The following is a 25,801-nucleotide window of genomic DNA, read 5'->3' on the forward strand; positions in this document are numbered from 1 at the left end:
ATGAGCATATCGAATTCAGTTGTTCCTTGGTCGTTGCGCTGGCACCTGCAAGGCTCGTCTGCTTCAAGAGCAGCGTTCTAACTAGAAGCTAGACAAAATCATGAGAGTTGGTTTTGGAAGTATTTTGTGTTTGGAAGTAATTTCTATTTGCTGCTTTGCTTTTCAGACTAACGAGCGCTTAGGTTAGATGCGTGCTGTGCATTTCAGCTTCCTGGATCATGTTTGTTATTGAACAAGAGAACTTTTTTATACGAAACGTTCTGACTTCAAAAATTAGATCCCACCAATTATTGCAAGAACTTAATTAGATTAGTAATTCTCAAGTAACGCATTCTCTATGATGCTTACTAAGTGTCGTTGATGTTGTTTGTGGTTGTTCTCATTTTCTTATGTCCTTGTATCAAATGTATAACTTAGCAGTGCTTTTTAACTCCTGAAACGTACTTGGCGTTTGAGCTGACTTTGATTAAACCACGGTGCTGGCAGCACGCAGGAACCCCAAGGCAGGCTGCGTTGTCTTTGTTCGAGACCCCCACGGCACCCGCTGACGGGGTGGGGGCCGCGCTCCTCCTCCTCCTCCTCCCCCCGCTCCGCCGGGGCGGGCGGCCGCCGCCACCTCACGGGGAAGGCCCAGGCTCCATTTGGGAGCGGCCCCGCCGTCGCGCCCCGCCTCTGCCCTCGCTGAAGATGGCGGCCGCCCCGTCCGTTGCGCCCTCATTAAAAATGGCGGCTCCCCCCCCCCCCCCCGGCGGCTCTGGGGGCGGGTGGGGCGGAAGCGGAAGCGGTGTCCGCCCCCGTCCCGGCGGTGGCGGGGTGGGCCCCGCTGGGCGGGTAATGGCGGAGCGGGCCGGGGCTCCGTAAGTGAGCGGGGCCGGGTCGGGCCGCCCACGGCCTCCAGCTCTCGGGCCCTCGCCCTCCTCTCGGCGGCGGGCGGGCGCGGCGGGACCTTCCCCGGGCCGGTGGCGGGGACAGGGCCTGCCCTCGGCGGGCTGAGGGGGCGGCGCTGACCTCCGGGCGGGGGGGGAAGGGGAGGCTGTGAGCCGCGATTTGTGAGGGGAAAGTCTTCCTATTTCGAGAACAGACCGCCCCGAATCGCTTTTAAACTGTCCCCGAGGTCTGTAAGCCGCTGTCGGGGCGCGAGGTGAGGCGGAGAGGTCAGGGGAATAGAACCGGCATAAACTGAGCTTACCGGCGTTCGTCGTGGTCTGGAGTTTTGGGTTTTTTCTTTTTCCTGCAACCCCTGGGTGAGAAGCGTATCGCTCTTCGCGTACCCGGGTGTCCTGAGCGTTTTGGTCACTTTTATGTAACTTTCCTTGCAGTTGCATAATGGCAGAAGCTACTGTCTCTCCGCTGAAGCACTTTGTGCTGGCTAAAAAGACAATCACTGCCATCTTCGACCAGCTGCTGGACTATGTCACGGAGGGAGCGACCTTTGTGGAAGGTTAGCTTTTGACTTAAACACGAGTGTCCTGTCTGTGGCTTTGAATATGTTTTACAGCCCCACAACATACATTACAATACGTATCGGTATGCTGTTTGTGTAACCATGTGCCTTCAGAAATAGTCACGATTTTCATTCAACATTGATCTTTTTCAACTTAGGCTAGCAGGGGTGCCTAGGGGAGTTATGTATATGAAAAGCTGATTGCGTCGCTTGGGCTGGTAGCCTAGCCTCCTTTCCACGAGGGCGAAAGCTTAACCACTCCGGCGTTGGTAGTCCTGTTGTGCCTTCTTATGCACAGAAGAAAGGGCAAACGGGTTCTCCCACTATTCAGTAGGAAAGTAGATCAGTATGATGTAACGCAAGGAACCGCTGGTTACACCCTCGGAAATGTTAGCAACGTGGAGGCGTGTGTCGCCGCACGGAGTTGGTTGCTCATTGCCCCAGTGAGCTCTGCTGGGAGAAGACAGCCCAGCCTAGCTGGTGCATCTGTGAGAGGTCACGGCTCTCTTCTGAAGGAAGCGGGTGTTGCCAAGAGAGGGGCATATCGGCATGGCAGGCTGTGTTCACAGGGTTATGGAATCCAGCAGTTAGATTGTTGATTAAGCCAAACTCTTTCATGCCGTGGTTTCACAAGTGCTTGTGGTGGAGCTGTCAAATGGCAAGGGCCGATACCTGTGCCTGTAGTGGGGTTTTGTTTGTTCTGTTTCCTTACCACTGTATTATTAAAATTTGCACAGACCTTTGTTGGCATGTGAAGCACTGATAATCTGTATCTTGTATCCTGGCACACGTGCTCTGTACATAATTGCTTTTATGTTATTCTTTTTCTATGTGTAGCAACATACAGGAATCCAGACCTTGAACACGTAGCAACAGAAGACGACCTAGCAAAAATACAGGCATATAAAAATAAGTTAGCAGTCATCGGTGAGGTGCTTTCACGGAGACACATGAAAGTGGCATTTTTTGGCAGGTAACGAATGGGATTACCAGAATTTAATTTGATCTCCCCTCCCCGTCTTGCAGGGTTTAGTGTCCATTTTTCTAACTTAAATGCGCTGTAATTAGTGCTTCATCGTAGAATTGTTGTTTGAAATATAATACATAAAACCACGATCGCTCTTATTTGTTGCTGAATATTTCTTTGCTGCCATTTTGCTTCGTGACTGTAGGTTAATTATGTATATCTTGAGACATGTGTTTCACTGATAATCTTTGTAACATAATTATCGTGTATAGATCCATAATTTGACTTAGGAAGGTCTGAGTTTGTCGTCATCTTCTCCAGAACGGCTTTTGTTTTCTTAACGTGGTGGTTTTGTTTGTTCAGTAGCTTTGTTTTAGTGGACTGTTACTGTTGAGAACTTTTGTGTTTGATCACAGGTACTCAAAAAGGAAACTTGGAGCTGTCTCCTTCCGTATATAAGTAGTTGAAGAAAAACAGTCAGAGACGGTTGCCTTGTTGGTTGTATCATTAGTCTGACAGATCTGTGTGATGATTGTAAGGGATAACAGTAACAACGTGCTGTACAGCCGAGGGATCAGTCTGAATGAAGCTATGAATTTCTGCTTTTCTGAATCACTAATTAGGAAAAGCTCTAGTTCACAGTCCTTGGCAGTATTCCTACAGACCAAGTGTCAAACCTTTTGCATATTTAGATACCGCTTCCAAAGTTATGGGTGTTTTAAAGTCCCTTCTGTTCTTAAAAAAAAAAAAAAAAAAGGTACTTTCAGTATTTGAAAATTTTTAGCTTTGGTCACCTTGGGATCATCTCAGCTATATTTTATTTTATTTTTGTGGCAGGAAAAAAGTTAAAGGTATTTGCACCTGAAATGTGTTACTAGAGTATTCTGGAGAGGTGCTGCCAGCTGTATAGACCCAGAGCACTGTGGTTTTATGTGTCTCTGCTTGTATGTATTGCACTTTGTGTTTCAGTCTCGTCTTAGTGGAAAGGTCTTCAGGTTTTCAGTGAGAAAGTTTGGTTGGGTCTTGACACTTCTAATAAACGCCTGCATTCCAAACATTGTGCCATTCTGTTCCTATAAAATTTGGAGGGTGTAGAAAGATTATGAAAATCTGCCTTACCGAATGTGAAGTTGGATATAAGATAGTGAAGTCCTTTTAGACGGTGGTTCCAGTGCTTTCAAATGCTTTTATGTGCCTTGTTATTCTGGGCGCTGTTAGTCCACTTTGCTTCAGCAAGATTGATTTTCTGTGCTTAAATTTAAGCATTTAGTTACATATTTTTTCTGGAGTATGAATCTTCATACTTTAGTTCTAAAAATTCTGTAATAGTTTTGGGAAAAGTGTGTACAACTGCGGTCTTACCTTTATTTTGCTAAAAATAGTTGAGCTATTTAAAGAAAAACGATAAAAGGATTTGGGATAAAGAAATTAGTTGTTTCTCAGCCTTGATATTTCATAGAGTTAAGAGGAACACATTTACAAGCTGTGATGTGTGATAAATGTTGCTTTTGCAAAGGGCAGAAATCCAGAGCAGAAAAAAGAGAATTTAACTCTGCTGCTGACATTTTGAAGACATTTGTAAACTGTTATACAGTCAGCACTGAACTTTTTCCAGAAGTAGCAGCTCAGAAATGAGTTATAGTCTATGTGACTTCATACTGTTGTGTAATAGTTAAACTGCAATTATTTCTGGGTGAGGGGTAGGGGGTTAGTGCGAAGTAGGACATTACTGAGAACTTCAGGTTCTTGCAGAATCTTGAGTTGGTGACGAGTTCCTTTTAATCAACAGAGTTTTGGTTAATTTAGCTACCTCTTCCTTCTGAAATGAGGACAAGGCTAGGTTTCATTGTTAAAGGCAGCATTTGCATTATAAAAGGATTATGCACAAGAAATAAATTTGAGGGTTTTTTGCACATTTTTACATGTCTTACCATAGGAATCTTTATTCAGTTGAGATTATCATCCATCAATTTGTTCTGAGTTGTCGTAGCTGGGTGTGATGAGAATTCCCAGACAGCAGTGCTTTGAAGGCAGTAGTACAGCGATGCTCTTTTTGCACCCCATCTCATGCCTAGAAGACTCCATCAGAAGCAGCAGTTCCATTCTGACTGGTAAAGATCAGATGTTTCTCTAAAGACGGGAAGTTGCTGAGGTGGTAATTTCATGGACGTTTTAAGGAGTCACTGTTGATTACCACCATAGAGGGTAGTCCTTCCCTGCCCCTGTCATGCAGTGTTCCCCTCGTGCCCTCCTCCAGCATCCTTGGAACTCCTTTAGCTTTGCTGTGAGCAGGGACGTGGAATTGTTGTCTGATCAGAACAGAATTCTGCCCAGAATTTACATGTATTTGCAGTCGACCGTTTTCTACAGGAATGCTAGGGCTGGCACAAAGAAGAGGGCAGGCTGCCCTCTTACATGGGACAGCATGCTGTGGTTGAGCAATTGCTTTAAAGTGATCTGAGGCATCTTTTTCTGCTAGATGCTTTTTCTGGTAGCAAGGTTGAGCCAATACCTTTTAGAAATGCCTTACTCAGGCTGAGGCATGCCAGATGAAGCACGCTTTCCCATACACGTTGGGCTGGTTGAGCTTGAGCCAGTGTGTGTTAGACATTGAAAATTGGTTTTCTTGGTTGGATAGGCAATCTCGATACCGATAAAGATTTTTGGAATTCCTATTCAGATGAACTTATCCTGCACTCTCTATTCTGTTTTGGCAAGCAGTGCTGTACTGGCTTGAAGCTCTCGCACCCAAATCAGTTTGCAGTGTGTGGGTCTGATGCAATTAAATGGGGGTGCCTTCGGGTCAAGACCACGCTCAAAGTGCTTTTATTTTCTGTCCCTCTAGAACGAGCAGTGGGAAAAGTTCGGTCATTAATGCAATGCTGTGGGATAAGGTACTTCCTAGTGGGATTGGCCATACAACTAACTGCTTTCTCAGTGTGGAAGGGACAGATGGAGATAAGGCTTATCTCATGACGGAAGGATCAGATGAAAAGAAGAGTGTCAAGGTACAGTTTTTGAATTATTAACTCTACTTTTCACGGTAACCATTCCTCAAAAGATCTGTCTTCTAACAGCAATTTGAAGTCTTAAGAAAAATATAAGGCTAACTTGTTCTGCTTTTTAAAGTTCTTTTTTAGGAGGGAATAACTAACAAACTAAAATGGTCTACTTCACAATTTTTCTTGGATATTTCGGAGAAACAACTTATGTGTGTCTCATTGTAGCATAGCATATGTTGAGTGATTTATTTTTATAGGACTGAGAGTAAGTTCTGTTACTTGTTAAGGATTTGTAATGTGCCTCTCATGCATGCCTTCTGGTGCTCAGCTGATTTAACTGCACACATCGAGATGTTAAACCTCTGAGGCGAGCTCCGGTCTAGGTTTCAAGGCAGAACTTGTTCTTTTGATGCTGGTGACTCTAAGAGCTTTAAAACAAACAAACAAAAATTGCAAATATTCACCAGAAGGAAGCATGAACTCTGTATCCTCTTCAAGATAGATCCTATCCAGGTTTGCTTGAGAACCAAATTAGACTGGTTTACAGACTTGTTTGTGGTGCATATTCATGTTTGTCTTCTCTTTATGCTCTTTATAGACAGTCAATCAGCTTGCCCACGCGCTTCACATGGATAAAGATTTGCAGGCTGGCTGCCTCGTCCATGTCTTTTGGCCCAAGTCAAAGTGTGCCCTGCTGAGAGATGATTTGGTTTTAGTGGACAGGTATGTTTTCTGTTTCAGTAAATGTTTTCTTAAATAAATTAGCTGTTATAGTCTGGGTGCAAGCTCAGGTCCTGCTAGTCACAGAAAAAGCCCGCCTGGCTGGGGCAGGGAGCTGGTTGATTTGATGCACTGCTGGACTCAAGCTGGTGCAGTTGTGCCATCTCCCTGGGGACATCTGCGTAGCACAAGTGTGCTGGAAGCCCAGAAGGGATCCTTGCATAGGTATGATATAAGGCGTGATTCGATTTGCATGATCTTGGTTGCTAAAGGTGAAATGCAAAAGGAAAAGAAAACAGCCTGGAATCGGAACAGGTGCTTATAAGGAGAAAATAGTCTTTTTACTGTTAAATAGAGTAAATTAGAACCAGCAGTAATTCAGGTGTTGCAAACATGACCTAATGCTTGTGTTCCACTTATTTTTGAAAAACTGGCAGCACTGTAGTTTTAGCTTAATTTAAATTTTTTATTAAATCTATGCACAGCTGGTATAGCATATTGCTTCAGAGAAAGCCTTGATCAATGGAGAAAATATTTTATGAACATCTGTCCTTTTTGATTAAAATCTAAAACTTGGAGCATGGGGAGGGAGATGGTTCTGTGAGACTGCCTGGATTTCTGACAGACTGCCTGTCACTTTTCTTGGCTATTATGCTCTGCATATTTATTCGTTAGAAATTGCATTTTGGGATGAGTAGATGGTCCAGTGAGTGACTGACTGATAAGTGCTAAATGGTAATTGTCTTTTGCTATGTTTGCCCTAAGCCTGAGTTAGACATCAATCTAAAGGTATAAAGCTTTGTACCTTCTTAAAAGGCCCTTAGGCACTCCTACTCTATTTTTATCGGTTTCTAAAAATCAAATACTCCTTTGCTGGATAAATATGAGTTTGTGGGGTTTTTTATCCTCAACAGCCCAGGCACAGATGTCACTACAGAACTCGACAGCTGGATTGACAAATTCTGCTTAGATGCTGATGTGTTTGTCTTGGTTGCCAATTCTGAATCAACTCTCATGAACACGGTATGATGTGCAATGATTTTGTTACTTCTTCCTTTAGATATTCAGCAGTTCCGTAACTGACCTTTACCGAAGCTTCCACGAATCGCTGCACTTAGATCTTGTGAACAGGATTTGGGGGTGGGAGGCAGGAAGCAATGTATAGCCCTCACTAGGGAAAGGAGAGCAAGGTTTCTTACCTGCTTTGCTTACTCTGACTTGAGCATCACATTTCTCCTTTCTGTCTCTCCTTTCTCCTCTATCTCTTCTTTTTTAATAAATGGATGACATAGTGCTTGTCTCACTTTACAGTTTGTTGATATTTGTCAGCTGAAGACACTTGTACTATCAAAGAAAAATAAATTATGGAATATTTCATATCCAGAAGTTCAGTAAAATACACAAAGTATGTGAAGGAAGTTGAATCTCTGTCTTGTTCCTGATGTGTTCTTGTCTCAGAAGAGGGTGAATTCCCTCGATACACCTTGCGTTGAGGACAGGTGCTACCAGTTGCCCTCATTGGACTGTGTTTCTTCCTCTGAAGATGCTAGCAATAAGCATTCATGTTGCATGGTTCAGTGCAACGTGGAGAGCTGAAGATACTATTTTACCAACTTTATTCTATAAAGCCTTGTTTCAGGAGAGAGAAGACTTCTGTATGCCTTGCAGCCTAAATATTGGATGACTCGTAGGAGAGCATACAAGGTGGCCAAAGGAGCTGTTGTGATACTCGAATACAAGACCAGAGATTTGCTTTAATTTTGTAGCGATCTCCAGTTTTGACTAAACTAAGTATTGTGAATGCAGACAAGATCAATATAAGGTTTCTAAGTTATTGGATGAGGGACTGCCAGAATGTAGTGTAATGCTACTGTGAAATCTCTTGAAGACTTTTATTAAGCCTACTGCAGACAAATAAAATGCTGTGATTGATCTGAGCATAGTTCTGGCATGCAGTGCCTGAACTTTCTAATTATTGAGGCAATTTCTAATAAAATAAAGAACTGAGTGTACAAAGACAGCATTTCCTTGCATTGTAGCAAATTAGAATAGTTTGGTAGAAATCTGAGAGCATAAAATGAGTTCAGAAACACTACATTCCATCTTCTGGGCTGAAGCCACAAAGACTCAAATACAAAAGAGATGTGATTTAAAAGACAAAGAAAGAAGATTCTGACAACATCCAAGGCAAAAAGGAGATTTGGCACAACTGTGGCTTTGTCTTCTCCATTATCTCACGTGAAGGGCGCTTTTTAGCTTTTAGTATGGAGGGAGTCTAGAAATTGTTTGCATTATGTGCCTACCATAGTTGGTTTGGGTTTTTTAATTAAAAAAAAGGAAGAAAAAAAGATTGGGTTTTAGTGAACACCACATTACTATATAAAAACATGGAAACAATAGGGACCTGTGTGCCAGATTTCAGTTTGGTGTAATGAAGTAACAGAGAAAAGACCAAATTTGACTTGGTGCTCTCATTTGCTCAGGAGAAATAAATAATTAAAAACAATCTGACTGAGTAAATATGCAGGAAAGATGTATAGGCTGTATGTCTACTGGAAGATTCAGTTAATTTTGTTTTTGTTTGACCCTTAACACCCAGTCACAGAAGTGCTGCTCTGCTTTTTAATGTGATTTTTGGCCAATCTTTGTTCCTTGCCAGGCACGCTTGAAGGCTGCTAAATAGAAGTAGGTTAGTCTTGCAGCTTGTTTGAAGCATTAAAGCCGTGGTGAGTTTTTTTGGTTGCCGTGCCTATGAATCCTCATGTAACAATGAGCACCTTGTAATTATTAGAATCTGGAAATAACCGGTGTGTCCAGGGTGTATATTGGAGGGAAAGGAAGTACATGTTTGTTACGATCGAGGCTCTGGCTTAATAAGCAGCTCTCTTTCTCCTTTTTAATTCTTTTAGCCTGGTAGATACAAAGAAGTTGCCTTTAACAATTGTGTAACTGCTCTAAAGCATTTGTATTTCCCTTTGCGTTGTGGCAAATGGTAATATCTTTTTTTCATCTGCACAAGTTTATCCTTCAGGTAAAGCATATGATAACTATGTTCTCATGCTCCCTAGGCATTATTTTTACCTCTTACTATAACAGGTTTGAGAATATTTGGCAGCTGCTACACAACTACAGATTTCTTGCGGAAATGTGATTTTTCCAAAACTCCCTCATAAATTCTCTGTAGACAAGGTTTGTATTTCTGCAAGAGTAATCTTGTTTACACATGCTTACTCCCTGGCTGATGGAGCTAATATATCTCCAGTGTTGTGCCCAGAACACGTGGTGGTGTCCTGCTGCGGATTCCAAAAGCTTATGGCAGCACAGAGATCTCTGCTGTTTGAGCTGTGCTGAGTGGGGATTCACTCCATCACGACTCACCCGTTATGACTATGAAAACAGCAATGATGGGTGTAGGTATGGGCAAGGGACCTAACTACATTTTCAGGTGGATGCATGTCTTATTTTTAAAATCAAAACATCCAGCAATGGCTTTTCCAGTGGCTTAAGCCATACATCCCCGTATGGGAAATGTAACTTGTCTGTAGTTGAAGCTGACGCTGCCTAGTTGAAGAATAGAGTTGGAGGGTGTTTTTCTCGATGCGGAAACCAGATTTGGCAGGGTGAACAGGAGTGTCTTAGTGGTTCCAGTAAGGAAGGCGTAGCCAAGCGTCTTATTTAAAAAACAAAATGAGCTGAGGCAGTCATGTTTTATGTGTCCTTGATCCCTTCTTCTCTTCCCACACGATATTTTGAGTGTCACACAATTGCGTACAAATTTAACAGAGTGCTAGAAGTATCAAAGGAGATGAAGTTTTGCGAAAGTAAGAGTGAAAGAAGGAGGAAAAAAAAAAAAGGTCAGGAAATGATGTGATGGATTTATAGAAAAAACAGACTTTCTTTTCCACTGTTTTTTAAGCTATGTGTTTTGGAAGTTTTCTTAATTTGTATTTGTACCTATTTTTAGAGAAGCTTGCAGTATCTTTGACTTCTAGCATTGGCATCAGTTTTAAGACATTTGATGACTTTTGAGCTATCATAAGCCTTTTTCTTTTGTGTTGGATATCTGTGGGTTTTAATGCTAATGAATTCCTTTAAATACACTTCTAAAAAGCTGGATTAACTTCAGAGTCTGTTGGAGAAGAATGCGTGACTCTGCTTTGGATGTCTGGGGAATTTTCTGTTTGTGCTTTAATTCTTAGGAAAAACATTTTTTCCATAAAGTGAATGAACGACTTTCCAAGCCAAACATCTTCATCTTGAATAATAGATGGGATGCCTCCGCATCGGAACCAGAATATATGGAAGATGTGAGTGACTTGATGGCTCTTATTTGGGTTGGTTTTTTTTTTTAAAAAAATGTGTGTGTATGTATATATATAAAGAAAAGGCCTCCACATGCATAAAAGCATACTAAATTGCCTAGGTATACGGTTATTAATATGAAAACACCAGCTTTGTCTCAGTAATGAAAGGATAAGTTATTTGGTCAGAAAATGGAAATAACTTATTCCTTCTTCAGAGCAAAAAGCAACCTGCAATTCAAGCTGCAATATATGCAGGAGGCAGGTAATACAGTGGGAAGTTTGTTTAGAACCTTTTTCCTCCACAGTTAAGCTTGTTTTAAAGTAGTTTTAAAGTTTTTACTACTTTAAAGGTGTAAAGTTGTTCTTTGGATTACCTTTTATTTCTGTAATGGCAATGCAGCCTGAGGGACAGGTTACACATGTACACGTGCATAGAGTAGCTGGCAAAGTACAGCGTCAGGTGGTAACAGTTCAGTGTGCTCTTCGGATCTTTCCAATGGCAGCTAGCTTACATAAACACAGGCAGTTGTAGAAGAAGGTACTGTTGCTTCCAGGGCTGTTTGAATAGTTAAAAGCGGCTGCTGCATCAGTAGGATTAGAGGGCATCTGCTATCTAAGGGCTTGTCCGGCATCTGTTTCTGACCCTGATGTTCTGAGTTGATGACAGCTCAATTTTTGCATTTTTCTCATGAGCTTTTTACCTTTTCCTCAGGTGCGTAGGCAGCACATGGAGCGCTGTCTCACTTTTCTAGTTGACGAGCTCAAAGTTATTGATCCTGTAGAAGCGAAGAATCGCATCTTTTTTGTTTCAGCAAAAGAAGTCCTGAGTGCGAGGAGACAGAAGGCCCAAGGAATGCCAGAGGGTGGTATGTAGGAACTCCTGCTTTTCCTCAAATATTGTAAAATATATTGTAAAACCTGATTAAAAAAAAAATTAAGATAGTCGTTGCTGTGAGGTATTGCTCTCTCCCTCATGGTCCATTATGTTTCGCAGGTGAAGCGCTTGCTGAAGGATTTCAAACAAGATTCCAGGAATTTCAACATTTTGAGCAGATATTTGAGGTATTTATGATCGCCTTTTTAGACTGCCTGTCTTTTAATGCAAAGGTAGCTTTTGCTTACGCTTAGCTTAACTTTACTGCACAATTACCCATGTTACCAAGTGGAGGAGCGTAAGGCATTCAAACCTTGTAACAGCTGTGCTTGATCTGTGGCCTCTGTTCATCTGTTCTCACCTTGAGTAGCAAGTAGTTGTTGGAAAAAAGTGTTGTTCAGTGAGGGAAAGTACCAAAACTGGACTCTCAGCTCGTGTTTTGAGACCTCAATGTGAATGTAGTCTATATAAAAAGAGATGATGCTCTTAGAAAGCTGTGTGTCACTTAGAACCATGAGCTGGTGAAATGTTTGCTGCATAGTAAGCCTTATTTTATTTCTGAAGTTGCAGATTTGTAATTAATTATTGGAATTCAGGACACAAATAGTAAGACATTCTGTTTCACCAATGTAAATCTAAATAATTACTTGGATTTTTAAAGCCAGAGTTTCGAAATATTCACCATTATCTACCTCTTAGCTCTGATACTCCGAACACTAATGCTATTTTTGCATTCTTGTTGCTGTACAGAATCCACCCTTCACCCTCAGTTTACCTGTATTCATAGCTGGAGTTTACAGTTTCTCCAGGTGGACTGGCTAGACAGCTGAGTAATTTCTTTGTGGTAGGATCCATTTGTCATGCTGAATTTGATAACTCTGATTAAAGCCATTCTTAAATATCTGCAGGAGGCATTTGGGATATGCCTTGATGGTTTTGTGTGGTATGTATCGGCATATTTCACGCAACGTGAGCCTGAACAGTGTGACTGTGATTTGTGTACAGCAAATGCTCAAGACTGCTCTTGCATGCCTCAACCAGTAATTTCTTATTTGGTGTATTTTACAAAAGTCAAACTGCCTCTGAAAAGTATTTCTTCTCTCACTACAAGCAGCCCACTTGACCTTAGCAACACCAAGATCTGTAGTGACGTGTGTGTATCAAAAGTTGTTGAAAAACAGCTTGATTCAGTCTTGCAAAAGCAAGAAAATGTCAGACTAAAGTTTAAATTTAACCCTATCCACACTCTTAGGATAGATGGCTGAGTGTTGAAATGATTTGTTCAGAGTACCGGCATGGCCTGCGTCCATGAGGCGTGAAATTTCTTGCTTGTATCACTAGTTGTAGCCAAACATGCATTTTTGTTTGTAATTTTTGTTCTTAGAATTATAGTAGGAAACTTGCAACCGGTAGGAGAGAAGTGGAAATTAAGTGTCTAAATCAATTGTTGTTCTCTAACATGTTTTGCTGCGTGCTGTACCCAAAGTTTTTTTGACAAAATCTCTTACAGTTAACTACTCAACACTTAGACTATTTCAAGATTAAGATGGACATATGACTTAGTAAATGATGTGCTGCTGTAAGTGCTCAGCACACCTGTGAGTCAGGTGTCACAGTCTCGAGTTGGCCACCAAAATGAGAAGCAGCCATCACAAGGTCGCAACCATGACGAGTTTCTTTGGCAGAGGCAGGGACAAGAAACAATTCTGTGACAGCACTGAATGGCCTTAAAACAGCTTTTATCTTCTTTCACATTATCTGTTTCATTTGTTGCACACCTTACGACTCCCAACAGTGAGAGTGGATTCTGTGATGTTTTTCCCTGCTCAGCCATGTTTCATCCTGGAATCGTAATGAATGGCTTTGAATAGGAGCGTGATCACACCGCTTAAAGAGCATGACAACATGTGCTAAATGAAGACTCCCAAAGCAATTTGGAGTGTCTGATGTTGCAGCCTCTCTTACCTTCAGGTTTTGTGGACAATCTCCTAAGTTATGATGGCGTTTGATTTGCTTTTAAGGCAAGGCTGATACTTAGATCGTGCACCAAGTCTGAAATCTTCAGACCTAATACTCAAATTACTGTCACTTGAGCTGATAAAGTAACTGATGACAATAGCATGCTGGTGTCAGTTATGTTTACCAGTAGCAGGCTATGTCAGCTCATATATTAATGAAGAATATCACACATTAGATATGCTTTCCTGTGTTCAGTCTGGGAACCAAATCCTACTTGATGCAGCTTTATGAACTGCTGGACCAAACTCAGACGCTGTTTAGCCATGAGTACAGCCTAAGCACTTCTGGCTAAAGCGCTTTGCATTTACCCTGTTTCCTGCCAGAGGAGCTGCAAGTCCCAGGACGCTCGGGTTATACTCCAGGGTGTGAAAGGGAGGAGAAGAGAGCACAGATGCTTCTGTCTGTCCTTGTCAAACACTGACCCCTTCTCTGCTTCAGTCTGTCTGCCTTGCCTTTAGCTCCTTGTCCCTGCTCAGGTGCCCCACTCAGGCTTTCCAAATGTCTCTTGCGCTCTTTCGTCCAGTTCACATCTCTCAGCTATCCCATCACCTCATTTATAAACCTGTCCACACATTCCGTGTTCCCACTGGCTATATCTGCTGGGTTTGCTCCTCCTCGATTCTCCCGCCCTGCTTTTGTCTTCACTAAAGTCGGACGGCTTCTTCCTCTCGTCCACAAGGGCTGAGAGGAGGAACTGTTACTTCTCCAGTACTTCCACATTCCCGATTTTAGTATCAGTTCCCTGGTGGGAAAGCCTGTTTGTCCCAGGACTAATATGAGCTCAGTACAGCTAGAATTGTAAAAAAAAAAAAAAAAAAAAAAAGTCTAGAAACAACCCATTGGTGCCAGTTTGTTGTGATATGGGGAAAAAATTTGGACTGTTTTGAAAGGTTTGTAATTACATTTATGTAGACTTTTGTGTGAGGGCGAAAGGCATTCCAAAAGTCGATCTAACGTGTTCTTTGGCAAAGCACGGAGTGGTTAAAGTTGCTAAAAGACGAACTGGTCCAGGCTTTACTAGAAATACTTGTAAGCAGTGCTGAAATTAAGATTTTAGAGCTTCGTGTAGTGGCCTTAAAAGGTCATCTTACTATGTATGTCAGCTGTATTACAACTAAGAAAAAAATATGTAGTCTTAAAGGATTGTATTAGTGGATTGACTCTGAATTTTTATGTTGTGGAATGAGAGAAGGTAGCCTGTGTGTGTATCTTCTGAAATTTTGCAATGAGATACACACAGAAACACCTTATGGAGACAACAAAGAAGCGCATGCACAGTGCGCTGTGCAGCAGTCCTTAGCGGGTATTCTATGTAAAACCAAACCCCACTGTGCCTCAGGCTGTAGTGTTTCCCAGGTTTCTTTAAGAAACTGGTAACAGAAATGATGTGGGGAGGAGGGAGGCAGGGCAGAATAGTAATTCTGGCTGTGAACTGGAGTGAATAATACGGCCTGAATTAGTATGCTGCTGCAGAGTCCTTCCCTAAGCGCACGGAACGCAAGAAGCTGTGTGCTGAAAGACTCTTGCTATTCTGGAAGTGGGCTGGAAGGGAACTGGGTTTGGTTATGCTGTTGAAACACACCTTTTCTCTTTGTTTTGATAAATACTTGTTTATAGACACAGCAAAACTGCTGCTGTCCCCCTCTTACCTTTCCCGGTTGTTTAACTAACCTTTGTGTTTTTCCTAGTGCTCTAACTTGGATTTTCTGATTGTGTTGTGAGTGACTGTCCTCCTTTTATCTACGGCATACTAATGTGGGAAGACTCTTTCCTCTGTGCCTAGTCTAGCTCTTACAATGTGCTGATATTTATGAAACTCTGGCCTTTCATTGCTGATTTCTAGATCTGCTTCATCGAGGAACAGGGAATATATTTTACCCATTTTGTTTGTTTTGTTTTGCTCTATTATTTTTAGGTGAAATTTATTACTGCAGCGTATGCTAAGGTCATAGGCAAGCCTTTTAAAAGCTACCTACGCTTGTGTGTGCTAGAAAAGGTGCACCTGTAGATTGAGAACAATTTTTAAAACCCATAGATCAGCTAGGAAGAAACTAGCTGCTTGCTTTCCTCCCCTCAAAGACAGATGATGATGCTCCTTTGTGGTGACTCGGTGCGGGCTGAACTCCAACAGCATTTAATTAGCCGCCTAGCTCAGGATGTGCAGTTGCTTGCAAAAAGTCAGTCTTAATTTATGGCTCATCACAGTTGATTTGGTTTTTCCCAAATTGAACATTTGTATATCTTTTCAATCAGTGTCCTGTAATTTCTGAATCGCTGTACAATATTGAAGATTGCAGATTGATTAGAAATCATATCTTTAGAGCATTCGCTACTCATTCATTTAACGCTTCAGTAATCTGCAAATGAGCTAATATTTTAAGGACTACTTAACAGCTTACTTTTATCCTGTGAGAGAATCCTTGTTTCTTATTCCTAATTGTATATTTTGTTTCTGGATAGTAAGTATTGACATGAGCATGTCAAATTTTGTCGACAGAACTGCTCCTCAAACTAAGAATATTTATTGCTAGAGAGAAAACTCAAGCTCGGCAATATCACCAGCATTCATGTTAGACATTTATAATTCCAAAGAGACAGTTTGGAAGGTTTTCTGAAGAGCTAGATTTATTTTATGTATTCATCTGAGTTTTCTTTTTATTTTACACTATTACTTTATTTTAAAAGAATAAAAACCTATGCACATTACTGTGGATGAACGTGAAGGTACAGATTTGCTGCTATAGACTCATTTGAGATTTCAGTTCTCTTGTCTCTTAATTTCTATATGCGTTCTCCCTTTTGATTTCCCATTGGTTTAAGTTCATGGTAAAATTAGCAGCATGTGCTTTCTGACAGTGAAATTCCTGAAAGCGTTGGCATGGAATTGCAGTAATGTGTTGTGGCTTGGGCCCCTCGCAGGAGTGTATCTCGCAGTCAGCCGTGAAAACCAAGTTTGAACAGCACACTATCAGAGCTAAACAGATAATAGATACTGTGAAAAACATAATGGACGCCATAAACGTGGCAGCAGCAGAGAAAAGGTAGGTCGGTTGGAGGGCTGGTTGGCTTTGGTTTATCCAAATCCTCTGAGGAGCCGTTTCTATGCTGGTGATTTTCTTGGGCCATTACGGGCTTTAAAATTCACTTTTCTCACTTGGTAAGAAATAGAGAATTTCTCTGGTGTGTCAGTCTTACTACTCTTCACTTGCACCGCTCAGTCTTGTCCTTGGTCTGGGGCTTCTGTGTAGGCATCCTGGTTTACTTTGTTATTCTCTGTTACTGACTTAGGATTACAAAGGCAGTCTGTGGCTTTTCAAATCTTTTTTTCAAAAACACTCAACATTTTAAGTTTTTCTAGCTGTATCCAGCATTTCAGAAGTGATGTTTGGGCCTGCTTTACCTAAGTTTTTGTTAACAGTAACACAGAGAAAATAAATGGGAGGCTGTAGGCACTTTAATTTGCAAGTGGTTAGAATGCGGTTAAGGATGAGAAGAGCTAATAGAGGCTTCGCCTCTGGCCCTGTCCAGATTGTATCCTTAAATATCTTTATTCTCTCTCTGCTCTTGTAATCCTTTTAGTGCTAATGAGAGCAGCTCATCTACTGTGTCTGAGAGCTCAATATATTCTCTGAGGTTTGCATATGTATGTGCGTTTTCCTCACTTTTGTTGCTACCTCTCGTCCCTCTTATACACGGTGAACTTGCTGTTGGGTTTAATCCTTTCCATCCATCTCCTTCCTGTGTCTGTTAATAGCGTGTCTTTATGTTTCAACAGGCTCCACTGTGCCTGTCAAACACACTCGCCTTCCTGAGTGTGTCAGCTTTTACAAGCTCCGTGTTTGCATACTAGCTTGTCTCACGTTGTCGGATCCTGTGAAAACATGCTGTGAAGTGGTTGAAAATATTCTGATATTCTACTTCTTTCTGTCAGCTGACATGCCCAAACCTGTGTAGTGACCCCTCTTAATCTGAATTGCTGTTTGATGTTTCTGCTGGCCCTTCGAGATAGAACTGCTTTAGATTTTAAGCAGTTTTTACTGAAATGATAGGTGGAGGACTTCTGAAGAGAGTTGTTTGTGACAAGGTTAGTTTTTGCTGCCTCCCCTTTGCTTTGTGGGGTCATCAGACCCATGTCGGTGTTACGGAACAGCTGAGTGGTGCTGGTGAGCAGCAGTAGGACAGCTTGATCAGATTCATCCTTTCTCTTTTCTTTTCAAATCAGGATAGACTGAGTACTAAAGGCCCCCGACTCCCCCCTGCCTTTTTTTAGTTGTAATTATGTACAATGCTAACAATTCCAACTCCAAACGCTTCTGTAAGTGACAAAATACAAAGTTTTTGTAAATATTTCAAAACCCAGTAATTTGAGTCACATTCGATCAGTGCAGCCTTTCAATGCGCCTGTAAATTGAACATCTACATTGCGGTCGTTCTGAAGCAGTGCCTCTGCTTTCTTGGGCCACTGTTGCTGTGGGTTGTTTTTGGCTGCTTAGTAAACCATCAGCCAGGTGACCTGTGCCTGATTTTGGGGCTTGTTCCATTACTGGGCGAATGCCTGCTGGTGATGGCGATCTCCTTTCTGCTCTGCCAGAGTCCATTCAATGGAAGAGCGAGAAGATCAGAAGGATAGATTGGACTTTGTTCGAAATCAGCTGAACATTTTGACGGAAGATACAAAGGAAAAAATCAAACGTGTTACTGAGGAAGTAGAAAATAAAGTAAGTAATGGCAGTGTGAAACATCTCCCAGATTCAGGTGTTGTCCCTTCTGTAAGGCAGCTCCTTCAGGCGCCCATCCACCTTACAAAGTACATTTGAAATGTCTCATATGTGCCCTTTCCAATATTAAGAAAAAAAAAGAAACCCTTCAGAATGGCAATCCTTCCTGACTGTCCGGTAATTGAATCGCTTACTGGAAGGGTTAATGCAGTGGTCTATTTTCACTCTGGCTGGAAAAGGCAGGAGAAACATTTTATGGATTTACCGCATTCTTCCAGGTCTCCTCTGCCATGACCGATGAGATCTGCCGACTTTCGGTTTTAGTTGATGAATTTTATTCAGATTTTCATCCTTCTCCTCAAGTATTGAAGCTCTATAAGACGGTAAGTTTTCTTGCATGGTTTGAAGCCGGGCTCTGCCTTACCTTTAATTTCTGTAATTTCCATGAGTTGCGTAGCACTTGATGTGGTGCTTTGTTTAAGCATTGCAGGATTTTTGCTTTCTGCCATACGCATATCTCCATTTACCTAAAACTGGAAAAGGTTGAAAACATTTTCTGCCTTGTTTTTTGGAAAGAAATTAATTTTCGTTTCAACTGTCTCTTTACTGGAGTGGCTCCTGAAACTGGTGTCCTGGTTTGTAGCCTTCACTTCTAGTAAACAGACCTTACATCAACAATTTTCATCAATCCTAAAATGAAACAGATAAAAAATAAAATGAGCTTGCAAATACCCAAGGCTTTGTAGGTTTTTTTTTTTCAGGAAAAAAGGCAGTTTAGTAAAAACTTCTATAAATTCCTCCTCAAACTTAGCATTTTAAAGGAGCACACACCTGTAAGTTTCATCTTTTGCCTCTGATGCTCGGGCCTCGGTGCTAATGAACGGCTGCCCTAAGTGCCACCCGTTTCCGTGCTGTTGATCAGCTGGGAGCGCTGCATTTTCTGGACAGGCTGTGCTGTCGTGGCTCTGCAGAGTGTCCGGAGCAGACCTCCGTGAGAGTTGATGGCTTCTGGTTGTCTTTGTGCAGAGCAGCGCAAGTGGCTCCCATCAAATGACGGCAGTAAAGGCTCTGCACAGCAGTATGGCAGTGGTAGCCTTTTCCTCATCACAGTTCATTGGAAGTACAGACGTTTCCACATGCCTTTTAATGTTTACAGTCCTAGAGGAGTCTTTCCTGTGCCACTTTAATTAGGTTTTCAGTCACAGTGTGCAATTTAAAAGCATGGTATTTCCATGGTAACATGCTTTTCTTTCCACTGCAGAAAACAGTGCTCAGTGTTTAACATACCTCTGCTCTGTATGATGTAATTGATTAGCTAAATATAAATTGGTGAGTGTATATTCTTTATAAAACTTCAGGAACTGAACAAACATATAGAAGACGGTTTGGGAAAGAACCTGGCTGATCGTTGCTCCAGTGAAGTCAATCAGTCAATGCATCAGTCGCAGCAGGAGATAATTGGTAAGATGAGGAGGGAGGAATGTTAGCGCTTTGTGTTTAGAGGAAGACAATTTAAGAAAACTTGCTTTTAAAAGTATTTTCCTTCTGATCATGATTTAACATTAACAGTATAAAATGATAAAAGAAAAGCCATCCTAGATCAAGACTGGGTAGCCTGCCTCTGGTATTAACCAGTAACGGATGCTTGGGGAGAAGAATAAAGAACCAGGGTAAATACAGTGATCCACCCCCAATTTAGGGACTTCTGAGCCACGATACTGCAGCTGGATTAATGGCTTAAGCAAGCAGTAACGGAGCTGTGCTCTGGGAACTCGTCTAATCCGCTTATAAACCCGTTTAAACTTTCGGCTTCCACAGCAGGTGTATGAAATGCACTAATTGTTACATCATGTTTCTGCAGTATAATCCCCTCCGCAGGTCCCTCCAGATCCTGAGTGCAAAACCGGATCCTGTCACAACATATTTGTGCGCTGTTTTTGCTGCGGTTTTTTTGTTTGGTTTTTTTTTTTTAAATAATCAGTAACTTTTTTGCACATCCGTATCTCTCCTGGTCTGTTCTAGTAATAAAAGATTCAGAGCAAGATCATGGAATTACATGAAGCCTTCTGTCATCTTGTGCAGTCATGTTGCCTTTTCTGTATGGCGCCGCAGAACTGCCGGATAAGCCAACTTTTTCTTGGTCCATCCTTACCTTTTGACCACTAATAGAGTCTTTCAGTTAATTTGACCATTTTTTTCCAGCAGTGCTTTCTCTGTGAGTTGGTTTTGTGACTGTTTTCTTTTACCGGAACAATAGATGGCCTGCTCTGTTAGGGTCAATACTGCTAAAATGCCCACTGGTTTTACAAATAAAGAAATAAAAAACTGGTCAGTTTAGATGGTCGTAGCTCACAGAGCTGCCCAGCAGCGCAAGGGCGCTACTTGTGAACATGCTTTAAAGGTTTTAATGTGAACTCATCTACACTCTTCTGTTTTATTTCTAGAAAACCTGAAGCCATTGTTGCCTTCTGGTGCTCAGAACCAGCTCCACTTGCTAATTCCATGCAGGAGGTTTGACCTTAGCTATGATCTAAACTGTCACAGTCTGTGTGCAGATTTTCAAGAGGATATCATGTTCCACTTTTCCTTGGGATGGACTTCGCTTGTAAACCGTTTCTTGGGTCCTAAACAAGCTCAGAGAGTATTGTCGGGACTAGTAGAGCCGAATTTACAAGTGAGTGCTTGATTAAGCTGACATTTTAAGTGCCTTGTTTTACCTTGGTGAGACTATATTGATTTTTACTGGATTTGCTTCTATTTACATGCTTGCTGCTACTTTCCCCTAGTCCCTTTGTGTGAAATATTTTTGGTGACGTTTTTTTTTAATAGGATTATATTCAGGGTGAGAATGGAACAAAAAACCATCACTAAGCTTTCCGCAGCTGTTACCTGAGGTCTGCTTTCCTTGAGATTGAACCCTTTGAGTAGCCTTTTCATTTGTAACTTCTGGATCCTGACGGCAGAGCCAGCCCTGCATAGGAACTTTCTTCTAACCCAGTCCCCGTTAGGCAAGGAACTGTCAAAACCCCCACTGCTTATCGGGAGCGTTGTTCAGACTTCGGAGTTTCCTTTAAGTAAATCAAACCCTGAATATATGAAAATAAAATAAAACCAGTCTCCTGTGTAGTTCCTTAATGCTTTTTACTCAGGCTGCGTATTCCACTCTTCTAGATCCCTCATCCTTTAGCTACCACCCCGTCTGCTGCCAGCCTTCCTGCCCTAACGCCAGAGAACGTATCGCACGATGATTTTGTGGTTCCTTTGGTAACGAGTTTAGCTTCGCTGACATCGCGGACCTCTATGAGCATCATCGTTGTTGGCGGAGTGGCAAGTAGCTTTAGCAGCATTCACTGTTCTAGAGCGGTGGCAGAGATGAAGCTGGTCTTTCCTGTTTGGGCGCAACATGAAGCGTGTAACGGACTTAATAACACGGGGCGGGATGAGCGCGTGTGGTACACTGGTTACCGCAGTCAGCGTGTAGCGAGAAGATTACTCTAATTACTCCGAGCGCAGTCGGATGTATTCTCTATGACATACGTCTGTGTTCGGTTTCTGAATTAACGGATGACTTGATGGTGCCTCATTCAGTGTGGATTTAGCGGGAGCTTTGCTTCCTCCTTCATTAAAAAGCAGCGAGGCTTTTGTAACCTGTATATTCTCCGTGCCACTGGGGTACCAGCTCATTTGAATATAGCCATATTGCTCTGCAATAATACTATGGAAATAATATATTTTCTTAAACTAATCTGGTGAAAAGGGCCACGGAGATGATTAAAAAATGGGTGGAATTAGATTTTAATCTGTAGGGCAACTTACTTAAGCTAATGAAGAATCCTCTTTTTCAGATTTGGAGAACAGTAGGCTGGAAACTCATCTCTCTTTCCTTAAGTATGTATGGGCTGTTATATCTTTATGAGAGACTAACTTGGACCACTAAAGCAAAAGAGAGAGCCTTTAAACAGCAGTTTGTAAACTACGCCACTGAAAAGCTGCAGATGATCGTCAGTCTTACGAGTGCTAATTGCAGCCATCAGGTGCAACAGTGAGTATCACACTGGTGTGATACTGGTCAAACTGGTGTTGCCCTCACTGGGGTAGGGGGTCCCTGTCGGCGCGGGTACCGCGGGGCCGGGCTGTGCGTGGTGTGGGAAGGCAGCTGTAGTGTCCCTGGGCATTTATCACGAGGGAGTTGTAAGAGGGTTTGAAGTTACCACCTGAAAAGGTCAACACGTGCGCCGCTGTGTGTGGGTGAGCGGGAGTAACTGTTAAGATGCAGCCTCTTTGTCCGGTACCTTCCTGTGAAGAGGCGGGAGCTGGCCCGGTTGCAGCGGAGGCTGAACTGGTCTGCTTTTGGCTTAGCATTGGACCAGCCCCGAGTCACCGTAACGGTGAGCGTTGGTTCTGCCCCAAGGGCTGGCGCGGGCGAGTTCCAAGCAGCCAGGCCTGGCTCTTCTGTGCTGCCAAAGAGGAACGTAAGAGCCTTTCTGATCTGTCCCTTTTTTTTCATTTTCTTTTTTTAATGTCTCTTTCCCAAATACTTTTCCACCTGTCCCTGCGAAGTACTGTCTGGGTGATTGTCTCCCTCAGCCTCTCCTGTTGAAACAGCTTGTTTTGATGAAATTATTATTTCAGAAAATTGGGCCTGCTAAATGAGACCTCTAACCACCAGGGTGCAGAACACCTCTCCTGTGTAGCCCAGGGAATACTTTACTAATACAGAGTTCCGCAGAGGACAGAGAATCATCCCCGTGTCCAGCAGCTGTGTGTCTCTGTGAGGACATGGAAGAGCTGGACTCAAACCAGTGCTCCAGCGAGGTGAAGTAGAGAGGAGAGGAGGCGCCGCCCCTCCCGTGGGAGCGCCTGGCTGCTGGCCTGGGGGGGTGACCGGGGTGCTTCTCCTTTGTGCAAGGAGCAGTCTCGCAGCTCAGGTTGGGAGCGCTCGCGTTGCCCTTGGGCAGGGCGCGCAGCGTGGCGCGGGGCGCCTGCGACCGCCCGAGGCCCCGCCTCGGGCTTGTACCTCTTGTGACACTCGATGAAGGATTGCCGGAGGTGGTGTTGGCGTAGACTGAGGTGCATTTTGTATGGTTAAGGTTTCTTTTTTTTAATTTAAAAAACCCATATTTCTCCTGCTTTCTGCTATTCTGTAATCCTTTAACAGCTGGAGCCTTTGATTGCTGTGTTCTACTGCACACTGCAATGCCATGCGATTTTTATTTACTTATTTTTCTTCTTCAGTTTTTTTTACAGAACAGACTTCTGTAAACCGTGATTACAAACTCTCTTTCCCCTTAGGGAAATGGCCACAACCTTCGCTCGGCTCTGTCAGCAGGTGGATATTACCCAGAAAAACCTGGAAGAAGAAATTGGTAGGCTTTCCAAAGAAATAGATCAGCTGGAGAACATACAGAGCAACTCCAAGCAGCTAAGGTGAGCCCGGGGGTGCCTGGCCACGAGCAGAGTCAGTGAGAGTGGTGCCTGAAATGAGGCAGGCGCGGGTGCGGAACCCTGTGCCGCAGCACTTCTTGTCTCTACTCGTAACTGAACAGCTCTGGTTAAGCTAAATAAAGGTGGGCTTCTACCTAGGTGAGTGAGCAAAGCTCCAAAAATATTCTGTCTTAGATTGTCTCTACCTTTGCCCCTCTCTGTTGTGGGGGAGAGATGGCTTTCTCAAGAATATCAGTCTTCCGTAGGTCAGTTAGGGTGGCAGCCCCCAAGAGCCCTCCCTGCAGGGGATATGAGAGCAGCTGCTCTCTGTGTGTGCTTTTCTTTTAGTACCAGTAGTAGGCGTTGACTGAAGAGAAACTTGAGGCAATTGGTGGTTTAGGGCCTTGGGAGCAGCCTCAGCCTCAGCCGCCTGCGCTTTTCCCCCTGCCCTGGATGTGGGCTGCCTCTGGGCCTAGGGCGTTCAGGGCAGGAGCGCCTCGCCCCGCAGCGCAGGCCCCGGGGCAGGGTCCGCGCCGTGCGAGCGGGCGCCCCGCTGAACGCCCTCCCAGGGAGCGCAGAGCCTCTCCCGGGTGAAACATCGGAAGGAGAGGCCGGGAGCAGGGAGGTCCCGGGGGGACTCGGCCCCTGGGTGAAGGGAAGGTGGGGCAGAGCGCTGGTGGCGCATTTCCCCAGTGCTGCGGGTTTCGGGAACGGAGGAACAGGAATCACACACTTGCGATGTGACTGTGCTGAAGTAAATCCATTGCGTTTGTTTTACAGAAACAAAGCCATTCACCTGGAGAATGAACTAGATCGCTTTACAAAACATTTCCTGCAAAAGAGTAAATAAAGCATCGTTGCGAACCTCCCTGGTGATCCTTTGTAGGACAAAGTAGAAACTTTACAGGTGACACTTCTCCTCTGTGGAGCCACATGAAATGATTTATATTTTAAATGTTACTTTGATTACACTTGTTAATTATTGTCAAACCTGGTTTGGGCTCTGACGGTGAACCAAACCGAGGAGCCGTGGTACTCAGTTATGTTTGTTTTGCAGATTTTTGAGTTAAAAATTATCTCTAAACACTAAATTTCTTTGGGCACTTGACAATAAAACCCCACATCCTTACTGGTTTTTGTTAGTACTGAGCAGCGGCAAGTCTCGCTTCCTGGCATCCAGGAGCTCAAGCAGGGAGGCCCAGCTTACCCCGGTTATCACCACCTCCTGTCGCCCGGTGCTTAGGAATGAGCCGGGGCGGGAGGAGGCTGCGTTTTCGTGTGGTTTTGTTTAGTGAAAGGATGGCTGAACGCGAGCGTGGGGAAAGGGCTCTGTTCTGAAAGCGAGGGAAGCGGGGTTGGGCAGCAGCTCTTGTTCTCCAACCGGAGCGAGAGATGGTAGTAACGCAAGGCTCTGGTTCCCCCTCTGGCTGCCACCTTTCGGCACGATGGCGTCGATTAAGTAAAAATACACTTTTTGCACGTTGAGTGGGGAAGCTTAAGGTGTCCAGTGTGATCTCGAGCTCCTGCTGCTGGAGCCAGAGAGCAGGGAGAGGCTGGGTTTGACAGGCCTTACTGGTGCAGGCCTGTGGCTCGGCTGTAGGCCAGGTCTCTGCTAGGCGAGACTATAGGCAGGGCTGTTGGAGCCGTTTACCTGTGCTCACCTCCAGCAATGCAAAGCCTCTTTTTTAAAATCAAGTGTTTGGTGTTGCCATCTGTAGCCATTTAACACCCACTTTTTTCTAACTAGACTTTTTAAATGTTAACTTATTATAAAAGAAAAAGCCTTTTCAGAATATTTATATATTTTTATGGAAGTGTTAACATGACTAAGCGATAGGGACTTGCTGTTTTCCAGTAAATAAGGGCTATCGATAAAGGAACAGAGTGAAAGGCCAAGGCTAGAGCCAGGGAGTTATTTGAGGCCGAAGAGCCTGTTTCCAGCACCGGGTATTTGTTTCTGCCTGGCCCAGCACAAGCACGGCCCTCGGGCAGCTTCTGTTGGCGGATGCGCGAGGGGCGTCAGAGGACTTGAGGGACCCTGTGACACACGAACACGAGCGGCAGCCCGGCCTCTGGTACCCGAGGCTACAGACGTGTAGCGATGCTTGTTTTCTGAACCATTTTTATGGATGTTGTGTCAAGATAAAACTTTACATGCATGTGTTCTACTGCTATTTATTAAAAAAAATATTACCCCCTTTGCTCTGGTAAGTTCTTTGGCAGCTGTGTGACAGGCGCAGGCCTCCCCCCAGCTCTCCTACAGGTAACACAGGACGGAACCCCTGCGGCCGAATGAAGAGGCTTCTTCCTGCAGCAGCCGAGCGAGCTC

The 25,801-nt window shown here is 43.4% G+C and overlaps 1 protein-coding gene across 4 annotated transcripts; it reads left to right on the plus strand.

Annotated features, from left to right (window-relative positions):
• Positions 1–754: 754 nt before the first annotated feature.
• Positions 755–24,601, plus strand: MFN1 (mitofusin 1). Of its 4 annotated transcripts, none has more exons than XM_064458045.1 (18): positions 756–857; positions 1,320–1,441; positions 2,282–2,417; positions 5,257–5,419; positions 6,012–6,136; positions 7,048–7,156; positions 10,333–10,440; positions 11,150–11,303; positions 11,432–11,499; positions 16,250–16,371; positions 17,922–18,048; positions 18,327–18,431; positions 19,407–19,509; positions 20,493–20,722; positions 21,220–21,375; positions 21,894–22,090; positions 23,341–23,475; positions 24,253–24,601. In XM_064458045.1, exons 1-18 carry the CDS (start codon positions 835–837, stop codon positions 24,320–24,322), a joined length of 2,253 nt encoding a protein of 750 aa, XP_064314115.1. In that variant the 5' UTR covers positions 756–834; the 3' UTR covers positions 24,323–24,601. The 4 variants fall into 4 exon arrangements, with proteins under 4 accessions (XP_064314118.1, XP_064314115.1, XP_064314117.1 ...); XM_064458047.1 differs by lacking the exon at positions 756–857 and adding an exon at positions 1,027–1,244; XM_064458049.1 differs by lacking the exon at positions 756–857 and adding an exon at positions 1,028–1,244 and having other exon boundaries at positions 1,357–1,441.
• Positions 24,602–25,801: the final 1,200 nt, after the last annotated feature.

This window comes from Phalacrocorax carbo, chromosome 7, assembly GCF_963921805.1.
Source record: "Phalacrocorax carbo chromosome 7, bPhaCar2.1, whole genome shotgun sequence".
NCBI classification, from domain to species: Eukaryota; Metazoa; Chordata; class Aves; order Suliformes; family Phalacrocoracidae; genus Phalacrocorax; species Phalacrocorax carbo.

Bases quoted from the DNA above. Each gene is read 5' to 3' on its own strand.
- MFN1 (XM_064458045.1), top strand. From the start codon at position 835: ATGGCGGAGCGGGCCGGGGCTCC. The intron at 10,441-11,149 runs GTGAGTGACTTG...CCTTTTCCTCAG, and splicing joins AACCAGAATATATGGAAGAT to GTGCGTAGGCAGCACATGGA. The intron at 18,432-19,406 runs GTAAGTTTTCTT...ATAAAACTTCAG, and splicing joins TATTGAAGCTCTATAAGACG to GAACTGAACAAACATATAGA.